Source organism: Micropterus dolomieu, linkage group LG12, assembly GCF_021292245.1.
Source record: "Micropterus dolomieu isolate WLL.071019.BEF.003 ecotype Adirondacks linkage group LG12, ASM2129224v1, whole genome shotgun sequence".
Classification (NCBI taxonomy): Eukaryota; Metazoa; Chordata; class Actinopteri; order Centrarchiformes; family Centrarchidae; genus Micropterus; species Micropterus dolomieu.
This window is the reverse complement of record NC_060161.1, coordinates 24,194,776-24,209,332: the sequence shown is the minus strand read 5'-3', so window position 1 is coordinate 24,209,332 and position 14,557 is coordinate 24,194,776. Positions and strand designations below refer to the sequence as shown.

The following is a 14,557-nucleotide window of genomic DNA, read 5'->3' as shown; positions in this document are numbered from 1 at the left end:
ATTACAAAAAGTTCAATAATGTCATCTACCAGCTGAAGAGTGTAACTACATATTCTCTAGTGTGAGTGAGTGTTTTCTAGTTTTAAATGTGTCAGTTGGTATATTTTTATTTTGACAATTTAAATTTGGTATATATATTACAAAAAGTTCCAATCTTGTGTTTTTGCGGTGGGGTTAACTTTTTACAGTTATTATGTGTCATGTTGTCTTGATTGCAATTCATAAACATTAGAGTAAATGAATAGTTTAATGTAAGACATGTTTAACTGGCAATGTAATCTGAATCTGTTCAATCATGATCACAACTGCATAAAATGTGAGTCATTTAATTGATTGTGACCCAAATGAGGCTTTATAAAACGTGTAAATACCACATTCTCAACATCAACGCATGAGGGTAAGGACTTCCTAATGTGCCTGTCTGAGGCCCATCAGACAACCTGCCTTTAAGTTGTATAGCCGGTATAGATATATAATTATATATAAGTTATCATCATCGTCAGTGTGATATAAGTAGCGGTGATGTAAATATGGTTTCTTGTGACACAGAAACAGAAATAATTCAGATTCAGATTTAAAATATGTTTAAATAGTTTAGTATTTATCTTTATACCAAAGGTCAACTTTACATGTAGAAGATCAAGTATATTATTTTATACCAGAGACAAAATCACACAGTTCAACAGAGCAGGAGACCTTGACACATACCGAGAACTGCTATCTGGTTGCCACGGTAATTGATTACTTCCAACTATTAACGTCAGTTAAAACTGCCTTTAAGGATGAATTCAAGTACTTTGATTTCCTTTTTTTGTTGTTGCAACTTTATACTTCTGCTCCTCTGTATTTGTCTGACAGCTTTAGTTACTAGTTATTTTTCAGATTACAATTTTTCATGACCTTCATGTTCAGTAAAAAAACATGTGCCTCATACTTGGTTATTTTAAATGTGAATATTTCTGTGTTTTTATGTGTTGAGAAAATTCTCATCTTTCCTAAGATAAATATACTATTAAACAAACTGGCATCAGCTGGAAATGGTAACAAACATGTGATGATGTGATAGAATATGATGCACTGTTGTAGATTAAACATTATATAAATAAAGGATCTGAATACTTCTTCCATCACTGATATTCACAAATGACTTACAAAGTACAGTTCTTACATTAGAAGACATACAAAACACATAAAACATTTAAACAATATATTATTTGTATTTACAGAATTTACACTATTAATACAACTGGGGCATTAGGCACTCCCTATATAATGGCAACATATTATATTGTTTATAAGCAATATAATAAGAGGAGCCCTGCGATGGACTGGCGACCTGTCCACGGTGTACCCGCCTTTCGCCCGATGTCAGCTGGGACTGGCTCAGCCCCCCGCGACCCTGGACGCAGGATAAGCAGTTGACGATGAGATGGATGGATGGATAATAAGGGGAAGATGCAATAGTTTTACAAAATCAAAAATAGAACACATGCACAAACATGATGTTGTGGTCTTACGTACTGTTTTATGCCAAGTGTTGCACTTTTATATCCTCATATTACCCTTAAATATTTTGGGCTGCACCTTTTGCAAATGTTGCTTTGAGTAATTCAAGCTATACATCAGGCTATGGCCCTCTAGGAAACATCTTGGTAGTGCGACGTGGGGGGCTGCCTCACGCGATTAAGCTGGATCTTGTCATACACAGTCTGGGGCTAGAAGAGAAAGAAAAAGAAGTAAAAAAAATACTCATCAGCTTCACAATCAAATACAAGACTCATTTTAATGAAGAATCAGTTTCTAAAACATTTTGTGCAATGTGAGGAAGAAATGTCGCAAGCATAATTTCATCATTCAGGATCTCTATCTACCATATCTTCAAGTTGCCACCTACGTACGTCAAAGTGAGGCTAAGTAGCTTTTGAAAGAAGAAATATTAATAAACAATATTTCTCCTACACCCCCCGACCCTGTGCGTAGAATAAGCGGTTGACGATGGATGGATGGATTTCTCCTACAAGTAAAACATTTAACTCATAATAAATAAAAATGTTGCTGTCTGAACCTGACCAGTATCCAATGTTTGCTCTTGCTGGCAAAGGTTAACACACTTGAGATACTGTGTATATTACTGTGACACTGACATTGCAGAAAGTTTACTGACTTGATGACTTTCCTCTGTAACATTTTAATATTAACCATCATCCTGTAGCTGCTGCTTGTGACCACAGTACGACTATCTTTGTATCAGCAGTCATTCCATTAGTATAAGAGCTAGGTGGATATTTTACCTTGAACCATGCTCATGGTCCTTTTTACCTTTAAATAAACACAACTATAAAATCATAAAAATGTACACTGTCATATAATCAATATAACGGAGGGGAAAGTAACTGCGGCTACATGTTCTGGCTGTTATATAGTATATAGTAAACTCAAATTACAATTTCATCTACAAGAACTTCAAAGATAAAGATTTTGTTCTTACCGCTTGTTTTTCTGGATAGACTCTGTTGTCAATGGTTTCATACACTGAGCATGGCTTCATGGTCCCCTGGAAGTTTGAATGTGCATGCATCACAAAAATAGGACATGAGAAACTGGGTAAAACATGCATTTCATCCTTTTACAACAAGCATTCATTTCCTACAAAAACTGATGCAGGTCATTTGTTCAAAGCAATGTGCACACAGTAAATCCAAAAAGCATAGCCTACTTACATCTTCAGTTGAAATTTCAGTGACATCAGCGTACACGGTGAGGTCATTTGAGTCGCTGCCTGGTAGATTTTAATGACGAAACAAGGCAAAACACACAAAAAAGTAACACATCAGTCATATTTTTAAATAAACTATTGACATTATAAAGTTAAAAGGGACACACTACTGCTATTCAATGTAGCGTTACTCACCTGCTCGTCTTTGTTTGCTGTGACATACAACCACCACTATTCCAACTACAATGACAATCATCAAACAACCTCCTGCTGCCAAACTCAGGAGAACGACAAAGTCTACTGCCTCTGCAAATGATAAAATTATTACTGTTACTATTATGATTGAATAAAAGTAATAGTCATCACATTTGTGCAAGGTCAAATAGAATTGATAAAGCAGGACTTCTACTGTGTGTATACAATGAGTATAAAAACAAACCACAACATAAATTACAGAAATTTCACTTTTAACTAATATTAGTTAATAAGAAAAGAACACGTGTGAGAACAGTATCTAATCTCAAGTCAAACTGAAATAACAGTAAGTAGAAATTATGATATTAATCATCAACATCACCACTATGATCTAAGTTCTCCTCATTCAAAGCTGTTGGATCATTTATCAGCTTGACAAGATGTCAGACTGTATATATTAATAAGACAACAACTGGGTCACACTTGAAATTTAGAGTTTGTGGACAATACACGAGAAAACCAAGTTACTTGTCATAACTCAGTTGCATGAACAATTGCATTGGTCTTGTATTTTTGTATTTTATCTAATACAATTGTCTTACATAAAATTGTCTATTGTCTAAGGCAATTCAATCTTTAATTGTGAGGAAGTAAAGGCACCTTTATTTGAAATGATGACCAATCAGAACTACATTAGCAATATATTAAATTTTGGCTTAAACTAGCAAAAATTTAATGAAAAAAATTGGAAATAACATTTGAGATATTCAAAATTAAAACATTTTACTTAATAGAAACAGAAAAGTGTCAGAAAAAGTAACTATAATTGTACTACACAGAAAATAATCACATATATTTAAAATTATTACATTTTCACTATAATTATCTTAATATTTTAACCCCGAAAATGCAACATGATGTTGTATTATATAGATTTAAAATGATTTGTAAGGGTGCAGAAATAATCTCTTTGACCGGTCACATTGTAATAAGACTTGTGAAGAGCTTCAATATAAATACAGATAAAAAAGTGAAACCATTTACACATCAAATTGGCCTGCCGTACTTCCTTTGTCTCTTTATCTTCTTCATCATCACACGTTATGATTCATAAAAGCATTATCAAAAACATCGCCATGAAGACAACACTAATAAACTATAACAACTTTTCTGCACCTACCTGGTATGTTTCTTATTTGTGTGTCGTTTCTGCACTCCACTGTTGTGGTTGCTGACTTCTCACTGAGAAAATTGTAAACTGTGCAGGTGAAATTTGTGTCTCGGTCCTGTTGCCTGATGACGTATTGGAGCCTGGAGCCACTTATTATTTGGTTCCTCACAGTCCAGTTGTAGGTCACACTGCTGTCAGAGGTTGCACTGCACTCCAGTAAAACTGTGCATGAGTTAGTCGAGCTGTTCCAGGTGGAATTGGCAGTCAGGACAGGCTGTTCAGTTATGGGCTCTACTGAGGCAGGTGGAAAAGATAGAGAGAGGCAGTTTTTAGTTAGACACTGCAGCTAAAAATCTGAATTAATTTGGTAAATCCATTATCAATGTACAAATAAACCCCACCAGTAATTCCATGTATGGCAGAACTAGGCCCACTAAACACATAATTCATATCAGTGGAAATCCTTTTTTTAGCCTTTCATTCCAAATCTAAGTCTGATAAATCCTCTCTGTTTGCTCCCATAACACAACTCTGTATAAACCAAATGGCGAAGAGTTGCTAAAGATAGTATTTTGAAACACTGGATCAAAGTAAATATCAACAACAATCAGAATAACAGGCCGAAAAGAAATAATAAAGAAGCAAAATCAATTCACGATTATGGACAGGCTCATTTTAACAGACTACACACTGGCAATCCATGAGCGTAACAAATGTTGCCACCAAGAAAATATATATTATGTGGACACAATTTGAATAAATGTCCAAGTATGATTGTATTGGCAATGTTATTACCAGCCTGTTAGTAAGAAAAGACAGAGACAGTCAATAATCAAATATTGTAGGCACCACAAACATTAAACGTCAGTAGACTGTGGTGGTCGAAAGTGGTGCACAGGCAAAGCAAGCAAATAGAAAACCTCTTCATGTGTTGAGTTCTCTCTGCTATCATTGTTATGGTATCTGTTCTATATGAATTAATCAGTAAACCAACTTAATAATTAATAATAAATCATCATTTAAAAACCATTACTTGGGTAAAGAACTGCCTTACCATGAACTTGCAGCTTGATGGTGACGGTGTCCTGTTGTTTGTCATTTGCCTCTGAGTTTAAACTGAAATCACCAGAATCGTTAAGAGTCAGGCTTCTCAGTGTTAAACTAAAGTCTGTGGCGTTTTGTTCTAATCTGCCCTTGAACTGCTCTTTTTCAGGAACAACCGTGCCTTTTTCTGCAATTATTGACCCTCTGTATCTCCATCTTGCCACGGTGACCCCTTCACTTGGTAAGCATGATGAAAGCACCACGGTGTCTCCAACTTTTTTATGGATGACACTATGGATGACACAGCTAGAAGCCTCCACATCTGAAACACATAAGCACAGAGTATAACCTTTTTGAGCTTCCAGGCCTAGTATGCAGAGTGTAATAATGCATGTTAATGTACTTAACATAAAGTAACAGAGCATATAATGACATTAAACATAACACGTTTAATCACAACATCACATAAATGACATGGCATAAAACAAATGATGACATGACATCATAATGTGACATACATAATATCTTCATTCAGGATGTGTTGGTATCCTGCTACATATCAGCAGTCACCACGTGTCCAGATCGTGATCTGGGCCTCGGTTTATTCTGTACTTAATCTGTGGTGTGGTGTTTGATTCATGCTTTGTTTCTGTCTGCTCTGTTTCAGTTTGCCTCACTGCCTGTTTTATTGTATATTTTGATTATGGCCTGTCTGTGTTCTGTCTGTTCCCCTGGTCAATCACCCTGTGTGCCTGACCTTTTTGTGCTCCCGCCCTCCTCGTTAGCCAGTTTATAAATGCCATTTCAGTTCTGTTCTGTCCTTGCTGGTTCGTTGTTCGTCTCTCTGTCATGTGTGTCTGCTTGCCAGCCTCTTAGTACTGCCTCGTTTGGCGTTTTTCTTTGATCAGCCTGATCTCCAGGATTATTCTGTTAAGTACTTTGTATTTTGCTGCCTTTGTTCTGTGGATTATCTTTGTTGGATTTGGACATTAGTTCACCTCCTTGTTAATAAATACTGTGAGACAGTATCTGTTTTGCCTTTGTGTCCTGCAAGAACCTGCCTAAGCACACGGCAACCTCAACAAATAAATGTAGCTACCTGACTTAATTTTATACTGGGCGGTAGGATCAGAAAACGCTCATATGAGTCATCTTTTCAGTTGTCATATGGGCTGCCGGGACTGTGCTGACAAACATCAACAACTGTTTCCTTTAGAAATATGGACATGTTAAAAATACATACAGTTATAGTGTTTGAAGCCAGCCTGGTCACTATTGCCTCATTTCCAAAAAAAAAGGCAGTATATAACCGCAGATTCTGACCTCAGTGACAAAGGTAAAATGAACGCTGGCTTTATTCTGTGCTGTTCGTCACTTTCGGTCAGTGCCGCTGCTACTGGTGGAAAGTTCTCTGGAAAGGTTCACCTGTTTTTGCCGTCATGTTATGCGTGTGTAGGTGTGTGTGAGTGAATCTAATGAAGCCACTATGTGCTTGCTAGAAACTAACTACTGACACAGTATTGAATTGTAAGCAGAGCAGTGGTGAAATTTGATTAACACTTCACTCTTCTCTCTTGTACTTCTGCAAATACCCCCTTGTCCATGTGTCATGTATTCAACTGAATTACTGCATATACTGCATGACCAAGTATGGCTTATCAGAATATACTATATTAGTATGTTTTAAGGTACTTTTTGTTTTAAGGTATACCAAAATAACCAAACCTCACAAAAAACAAAGAGGAAGTAACAGAAAGTATGATCCATCTCTGAGTTGCGAAAACATTTTAATGTTTGTAGCCAAGCAGATGCAGCAGGAAATTTGCTGACAGTATACCAAAAAAATGCAAAGTATATCCGCAAAGAGTATATTTTGCCTATTCATGAAATCAAAACCACTCACAAAAAGTGAGAGGCGCCAACGTTCAATAAATGTTGATGTAAATTACTTAACTAAAGCTGTTTGAATTATTTTTTTTCTCTTTGGATGTGCCAGTTCTCAAGTCAGTATATTGCTACAGTCGCTCTGAAGCCACAGCTGCATATCTCACAGGTTAAACACAGTCCTCTTGTGCCTTTGCAAACACACAAGACAATTGTATGCTTCTTCCTAGGAATACTCATTTCCTGAGATGATGTGCGCACATCTGGTAAATTCTGCAGTCTTGACCTACATGCTCTTCCTACATGATCTACTAAGTACCAGATCGCAGAGTGCATCAGGCAAAAAAAAAAAATTAAATAAATATTCACAACAGTTAAAAGTCATAAACGTACTAATCATACGTACCTTGAAGGCAGACCCCAAGAAACAGCACAGCACTGCATTTAAAGACGCTTATCAGGCAACGAAGCCGACCACCAACCATCTCTGCGGGGAAAGGAACAACGTCTGTTTCCTCTTCTTGTCTATCAAACTGTGCCATGACAAGTCAGCACTTAAAAAAAATTTTAAAGAGGGTGGAGAGTGGGGGAAGGTTCCTGTCAACAAAGAAGAAGCAAAAGAAGAGGCCAGGCCTGATAAACGGTTCATTTAACATTTAAAAAGTAGCCAAACCAGAGAGAACATAACATGAGAAATATTAAAAATGCAAGTTTAACAAAGGAACATTGGTCAGATTGGTCAGCTGTTTCATTGTATTACACTGTACTACCATAGCACTATTTTGTTTCTATTAGGTGACAAAAACTAGATGTCCATGATTGGTAGAAACTCTGGTAGTCATGAACCCACATTATATAATGTCAGACTTAACCTGAATTAACTCAAGCTAACAAATAATGTACAGACTACTGAAGGTAACTGTATCGGAGCTAGATGTGGAAGACTCAAGGTAAGGGTCCACATGTGAAAATGTTTGAGCAGGAAACCACATCGTGTCATCAGATACTTCTAGACGAGGAGATGGTAAAGTGATTACTTTTCTTTCCCTTCATGCATCAGTTTTGGTACAGAATGCTGCAGGTGTAAATAAGTCCAATAAGATGTCAAGAATAAAAACCAGTAGGGCTCAGAGTCCTTCAGGAAGGACCTGCACCCTTTTGCACACTCAGAAGCTGATATTTCAAGATGCTGTATTTATTATTAATTCATTAATTTGCCCCATCTGCATTCTGTTCAGTGCTATTCTCCTCCACACGATGTGTAAATAAAAACATTATGTTTACTCTGTAGTGGACCTGCTTGTATTATAAGGTAAACTTCTGAGTGCATCTTAAGCGGAACTTCTGATTGGTTTGTACGCTGTCTGGAGCACTTCTGAACATAGAGGGAAGTGAATTACCCAGCATCAAGATAAAAGGCTATCTCTGTGGCTCATCACAGGCGAATGATGGTGCTCATTTAAAAGAAGGTGAATGTACATGTTGACTACCTGATCGCTATATGTCTCACTAAATGTGTCTAAAAGCTGGGCCTTAAAGATACTATATGCAAATGATATAAAAACGAAATTATTAAACAAAGTAATTAAACTTGTTGTGACTAGCTTGTGGGTGTATTTTCCTTTAAAAGTAAATAGAAGTATAATAATTAAGTCCAAATTAGATTTTACACTTTACTTTTACCTAAAGAACATGAAGCTCATTGAGATTTACTTTAAAATGTTATTCAAAACTAGTAAGTAAGACTGCACGGTGCATAGAAGTGGCTCTTTTTCTCATTTTATTTTCTATTCGCATACTATTACAATACTGTATAGTCTTATCATTCAGGAGGAAAATAAAAATGATCACAAGTTCAAAAACTCAAATGATGAAGGAACATTAGGATATGAGGGCACTATTCATCAAGACCTATAACTACTGTTCATGCTGCAGTGTCTCAACAACTGCGTGGGGTTTCTGCAGGTGGTCTGTGCACTGCCTGCAACCTTTCTTGATTTCCTATAAACTTCAAGGCAATGGTCTGTTCACAGTTAAACCATGATGTGAAACCCCACAATGTGAAACGCTGTAGGCCTATTGAAGCTGCCCGCACGAACAGAAGCCAACTAAACTGTGTTCGACAGATTATTTTAGAATCACATGCGCTTCTGTTACTTCTCCATAGATTCTCACCTTTTCAGATTGGTGAACACTTGTGAACACTTTTTTTTTTTGCTGTTGTGACACTGAAATCTCACCTTAGTCTCAGAGTACCCACTTTAAAGAGCAATTGCATTCAGCCTGTTCTTGTCTGTCACTTTTTTTTTTTATAAATTACCAATATTTTTTATTGTGTCAGTGGGTCAATGACTCGTCAAACTGAAATATCTCAATAAGCATTGGATGGACTGCCATGAAACTTTGTACATATATCCATAGTTCCCAGAGGACAGCTATCCAGCTGTGACAGCACTCACCTGTCAGTTAAAGATTGCTGCTTGGGATGGAGCCTAGTAACCTTTGTGATCCCCTGGTTTTTCCTCTAGCACCACCGTGAGGTTGATTTTTAGATATCCATGGCTGGCTACTCACAGGATAAATTCTCCTGTATTTTAAAATGACAATGTAGCTGTTCTTTGTGTTTTTAGTGCAAACTAAACAAAGATGGTGAACATGACAAAGTTTACCTGCAAAACATCAACATGTTAGCATTGTCATTGTAAACAGCTCAAAGCACTGCTGTGCCGCCTCACAGAGCATGGCTGCAGGCTCTTAGTCTTATTATTTTTTTCTTTTTGGCATTCAGCAAGGACTTTTTGTCAAAAAAAAACAATAAAAAGAGATCTATACACCATAGTGTAAATAAAATAAATCTAAAATAGATGGTCCCCTCTAAATGTTAATGTTCTTGGCAATGAAAAAAAGCTGTAACTGATTTGACTTGTTTTGCATGTATTCTTCAAAAACTGTCGAATGGAAAAGAGCATTCGTCTACACAGTGAGTATACTTCCTGAAAATATTTAAAGAAGACTCTTTGTTTGCTGGCGGGAGGTGCTATTTTCTTTTTTATTGAGTCATGATAATCGAGTGGATTAACTGTGTCAACTTCTTTTTTAGGAATCACATTCTCCTCTCGGTCATAATATTTTCAATTTAAAATGTCCCTTTCCATTTAGATTACATTTATTTTGAGCAATGTTTCTTGATTTGGATATTCACAGTTGACTGACTAGCTGACCAGTTTCTTCGTAAAACCCTTAAGTGCAACATTAACATGTTTGGTGACTTTGGAAAGGAGAAGTGATACAATACAAGTAAAGTGAAGCTGGTCAGTGAGTCATTAAAGAAACAGAACCAAGATATAACACACAAGGTTAACAACACACCCTGACCGTTCACATCCTTCTGAAATACAAACCAGATGAGTTCAAATGTGTCTATTTATTTTACAATAGTATTTCGACCAACTGGCTGCTCGTTCATTTTTGACATAAAACTAGTTTAAAACAAATCTCTATGTAATTACAATACTGACAGGCATTGACCATTAAATAAAAGATAGCAAAGATAGTAAAATACAACGTAGTATAGGGAACAACATGTAACCTCGTTTGCCCAAAAGGTGCAAAATGTTGAATTAAACATTTTAACTTGTTGTTGAAAATATTCTACAAAACATTTTTATCCAATGATATTATAGTTAAACACATTAAATGTGCTCATGCATTAAGTTATGCATTGTGCATGTACTCAGATGCATTTGCAAGGGCATTTGACCACAGGAACCACTAAGTGAAAGGAAACCACATGGCACCACCAAGTGGCTAAAAATGTAAACATGCACCAAGACAACATTTCAGCAGTGTGACAAGAAAATGCTTACCAAAAAAACAAACAAAAAAAAACACAAAGTCCATGTTGTTGATGTCCTTCCCTGGGCCATCTCTCTGAATTCTGATTAGATGCTCATTCATCCCCTCGTCATTTATCATCAAAAAATCATAAAGCAGTTATATAATTATCAAATAAGTGACTAAACATGAATATTGGTTTTCATGTCATGTACGCTTCTATTGCTGTATTGATGATGCATTTCTCTTTATGGACTTGGAACCAAACAAGAACAAAAAAAAAAAACCAACAACAAATGAATGATTGAGAGGCATCGACAGATGGTATTTGGAGAAAAACACGACACTAAAGGGGTATGTACTGTCCCCTTTAGCCAGCTTCTTCGTCCAGTACTTCTCATTTACTCGTACACACAGCTATCACCTACATGTCAGTGATCATAAAGGCAAGGTTATATTACACTTCATATCATGTATACACAACACATTTTAAAACTTTGAAGCAACATTAACCCTACAGTGTTATAGTAGATATCTTTAGTTCCCTGTGATTGTTCTTAAAGGGTAACTTAACTCCTCCTGAAAATCTTGTTTTTGCTGAGATCCACTACTTCTCACCTTACTGCAATAAAGTACAGGTTCAATTCAATTTTATTTATATAGCGCCAAATCACAACAACGGTTATCTCACAGCGCTTTTCATAAAAGAGCAGGTCTAGACCGTACTCTGTGATGTTATTTACAGAAGCCCAACAGTTCCCACCAAGAGCAAGCACTAGGCGACAGAGGCAAGGAAAAACTTCCTTTTAAGAGGCAGAAACCTCGAGCAGAACCATGGCTCAGGGTGGGCGGCCATCTGCCTCGACAGTTGGGGGGTGAAGGAGAGAGAGGTACGCCAAGACCCTGTGACATAATTGCCGGGCGTGGTTACAATAGAGGGCATTTCTGACCATACCCAGAGGTCAGAGGTGAACCAGGCCTGAAGCTTTTAGCCAGAGGAGGACAGCAAAACACATCTGTTCAGACTGGAGTTAAGTTACTCTTTAAAAATTTTGATTTCCGATGCTCATATTCTACTAGAATGCAACACAACTACAGAATACAAAAAAAGGTGAAGCTAAATGCAGTGTTTTTTAATCAATGAGTGAAATAATCTTGTAAGTGTTCCAGTACTCTAGACATTAGCAGCTTCACATGAAGTAAGGCACTTTTGAGTGATGGGTGGGTGCAAGTCACCTTCACATTTCCTTTTTCTGACAGCCACATTTAGATAATATTTAAACATAGTGGTGTTAACACTATGTTTAAATATTAGAGCTTGAAGTAAACCTATGCACCCATAGCTTTTTTAAGTGGCAAAAATTCACACGTCTGAGAGACTATATGCAAATATTAGATCTGAGAACATGCTGTTATTTAAGTGCCATTTTCTGTGTACTTACTGCTCGCCAAGATCAGATGGAGATGTGACATTAATGTAATCACTTGGTTGTCCATCTGAAAGAAGAACGTTTTGAATTATTCAAATCTTAACCTCCGAGTTATTAAAAAGCATCACATTATTTACCGTTATAAACATTATACACAGAGTTTCCCCTCGTGGGATTAAATAAAGTATATCCTCTTCTATTATTCAGTTTTATACAGTACCTGTTCCAGCATCTTCAGAGCCTCTCATTGTTTGATAGATACTACCATCACCTACAGGTCAGAGATAATCAGAGCAAGGTCATATTAAATTCCCCGTCTTTTAGACTTTTCTAGCTATTTTCTTTGAAAAACAGCTGGCTAGAAATTTTGTTAAAGGGTTAAAAATAGTTAAAGCAAACAGGGTTGGATGGCAGACTGACCATGGAGAAGAGAGGAGTATACAGGCTGTTGAGTTTCAGTTTGGTTGACCGTTTGAGACTGGGTGAGCCTGAACATGTTAAAATTGTATATGAGCAGTTATGTGTAAAAACAACAAAAGGTAAAAAAAAATACAAATAAATAAGATACGGTACAGTGAATTGCTACTGTTAAGTTGTAGATGACAGAAGAGTGACCTGACCTGTTACAACATGGATCTGTGAAAAAGAAACAAATGTCACATGGCAAATTAAACAACTGCGCCGTCAACGATCATTGCGTGATTTCGAATAATCAGTGTTAACCAGCAAACATCACCAGGAGGAGGCCTCACCCTTTGACTTTGTGTAGCAAAGCAGGGACAGCAACAGTACAATTCCAATAACCGGCACAGCAATCAACCAGACAAGAGTTGAGGAGCTGGACACTGCAATAGTATAATAAACTTAAATTATCTAACAATTTCCTTAAAAAGAATGTATGTGTAATATGTAACGTCCTTTACTGAAAAGGAAGTAAATTTCTAGAGAGTTCTTCTGTGTTGATTAACAAAAACACTTCCCAGCGGGTCCAAAACTCTCATTGGTGACATCCATTTCCAGTGGGACTTTGTTACGAGTATCAAAGCTGAAGCGACAATGTATTCAGATATCCGCAGTAATTTCTGAATAAAGCAATTTGAGGTTTGAAATTCATTATATTCAATTACATTTATTCTCTGACTTTCATTCAATAGTCTATGTACACTCTGTAGTGAGCAGTACATTAAGATGCGAAACACTTAAATCATTATTTTTGCATTATCACTGACGGGTGTGGAGTAAAAAGAGCACACTGAAATGCTTTCATGAATGTGCACAGCGCTTTCTGGCTGCATGATGGTTCAACCTTTACAACTTGCTGCTGCGGCCGTTCCCTGAATGATACATCACTTCACTAGCAGAGAACAGACCGGTCAATGAAGAGAAACAGATTTAAAAGCCTTAAAATACACAGGTACAAAAGAAATGCAATTCATATTTTCTTTTTTGAGCACATACCTGATTCATGTGTGTTTATTTCTTGTATGTCGTTTCTGCACTTCACTGTTTTGGTTGCTGACTTCTCACTGAGGAAATTGTAAACTGTGCAGGTGAAATTTGTGTCTCCGTCCTGTGGCCTGATGACGTATTGGAGCCTGGAGCCACTTATTATTTGGCTCCTCACAGTCCAGTTGTAGGTCACACTGCTGTTAGAGATTGCACTGCACTCCAGTAAAACTGTGCATGAGTTAGTCGAGCTGTTCCAGGTGGAATTGGCAGTCAGGACAGGCTGTTCAGTTATGGGCTCTACTGAGGCAGGTGGGTGACAGAGTGAAGACAGTATCAAGGTGACAAAACCTTCTGAAAATGCTGTTTAAAGTTGAATTTCTTCCTTGGTTTCATGCTTGTTGGAGTAAAATATTGTGTGTAACAATAAACAGAACTGTGTGAGTTCAGTTTAGACAGATTCTTGGTTTGGAAATAAATCACTTAATTCCCAATAATGCTATTAAATAAGTAAATCTGACTTTACTACATTTACTGACACAGTTTTACAGAAACAGATGAATCTTACCATGAACTTGCAGCTTGATGGTGACGGTGTCCCTTTGTTTGTCATTTACCTCTGAGTTTAAACTGAAATCACCAGAATCTTTAAGAGTCAGGCTTCTCAGTGTTAAACTAAAGTCTGAGGCATTTAGTTCTAATCTGCCCTTGAACTGCTCTATTTCAGGAACAACCTTGTCTTTTTCTGCAATTATTGACCCTCTGTATCTCCATCTTGCCACGGTGACCCCTTCACTTGGTAAGCATGATGAAAGCACCACGGTGTCTCCAACTTTT

General features: G+C 37.0%; 1 protein-coding gene across 8 annotated transcripts in view; it reads right to left on the bottom strand.

The window, feature by feature from the left end:
• Window positions 1-580: 580 nt before the first annotated feature.
• Window positions 581-14,557, bottom strand: part of LOC123979808 (SLAM family member 8-like) — a 19,034-nt gene continuing 5,057 nt past the window's right edge. Inside the window, exons 1-10 of one of the 8 annotated variants that reach the window (XR_006827333.1) lie at window positions 12,495-12,511; window positions 12,287-12,341; window positions 7,417-7,607; window positions 5,137-5,448; window positions 4,092-4,376; window positions 2,912-3,022; window positions 2,721-2,779; window positions 2,489-2,554; window positions 1,585-1,715; window positions 581-1,399 (exon numbers count right to left, since the gene is read on the bottom strand). Coding sequence is in view for 7 of the 8 variants with exons in the window: in XM_046063903.1 (XP_045919859.1) it covers window positions 1,638-1,715; window positions 2,489-2,554; window positions 2,721-2,779; window positions 2,912-3,022; window positions 4,092-4,376; window positions 5,137-5,448; window positions 7,417-7,552 (1,047 nt within the window). In the remaining variant the exon portion in view is untranslated. The other 7 variants (XM_046063903.1, XM_046063904.1, XM_046063906.1 and 4 more) reach the window with 7 other exon arrangements.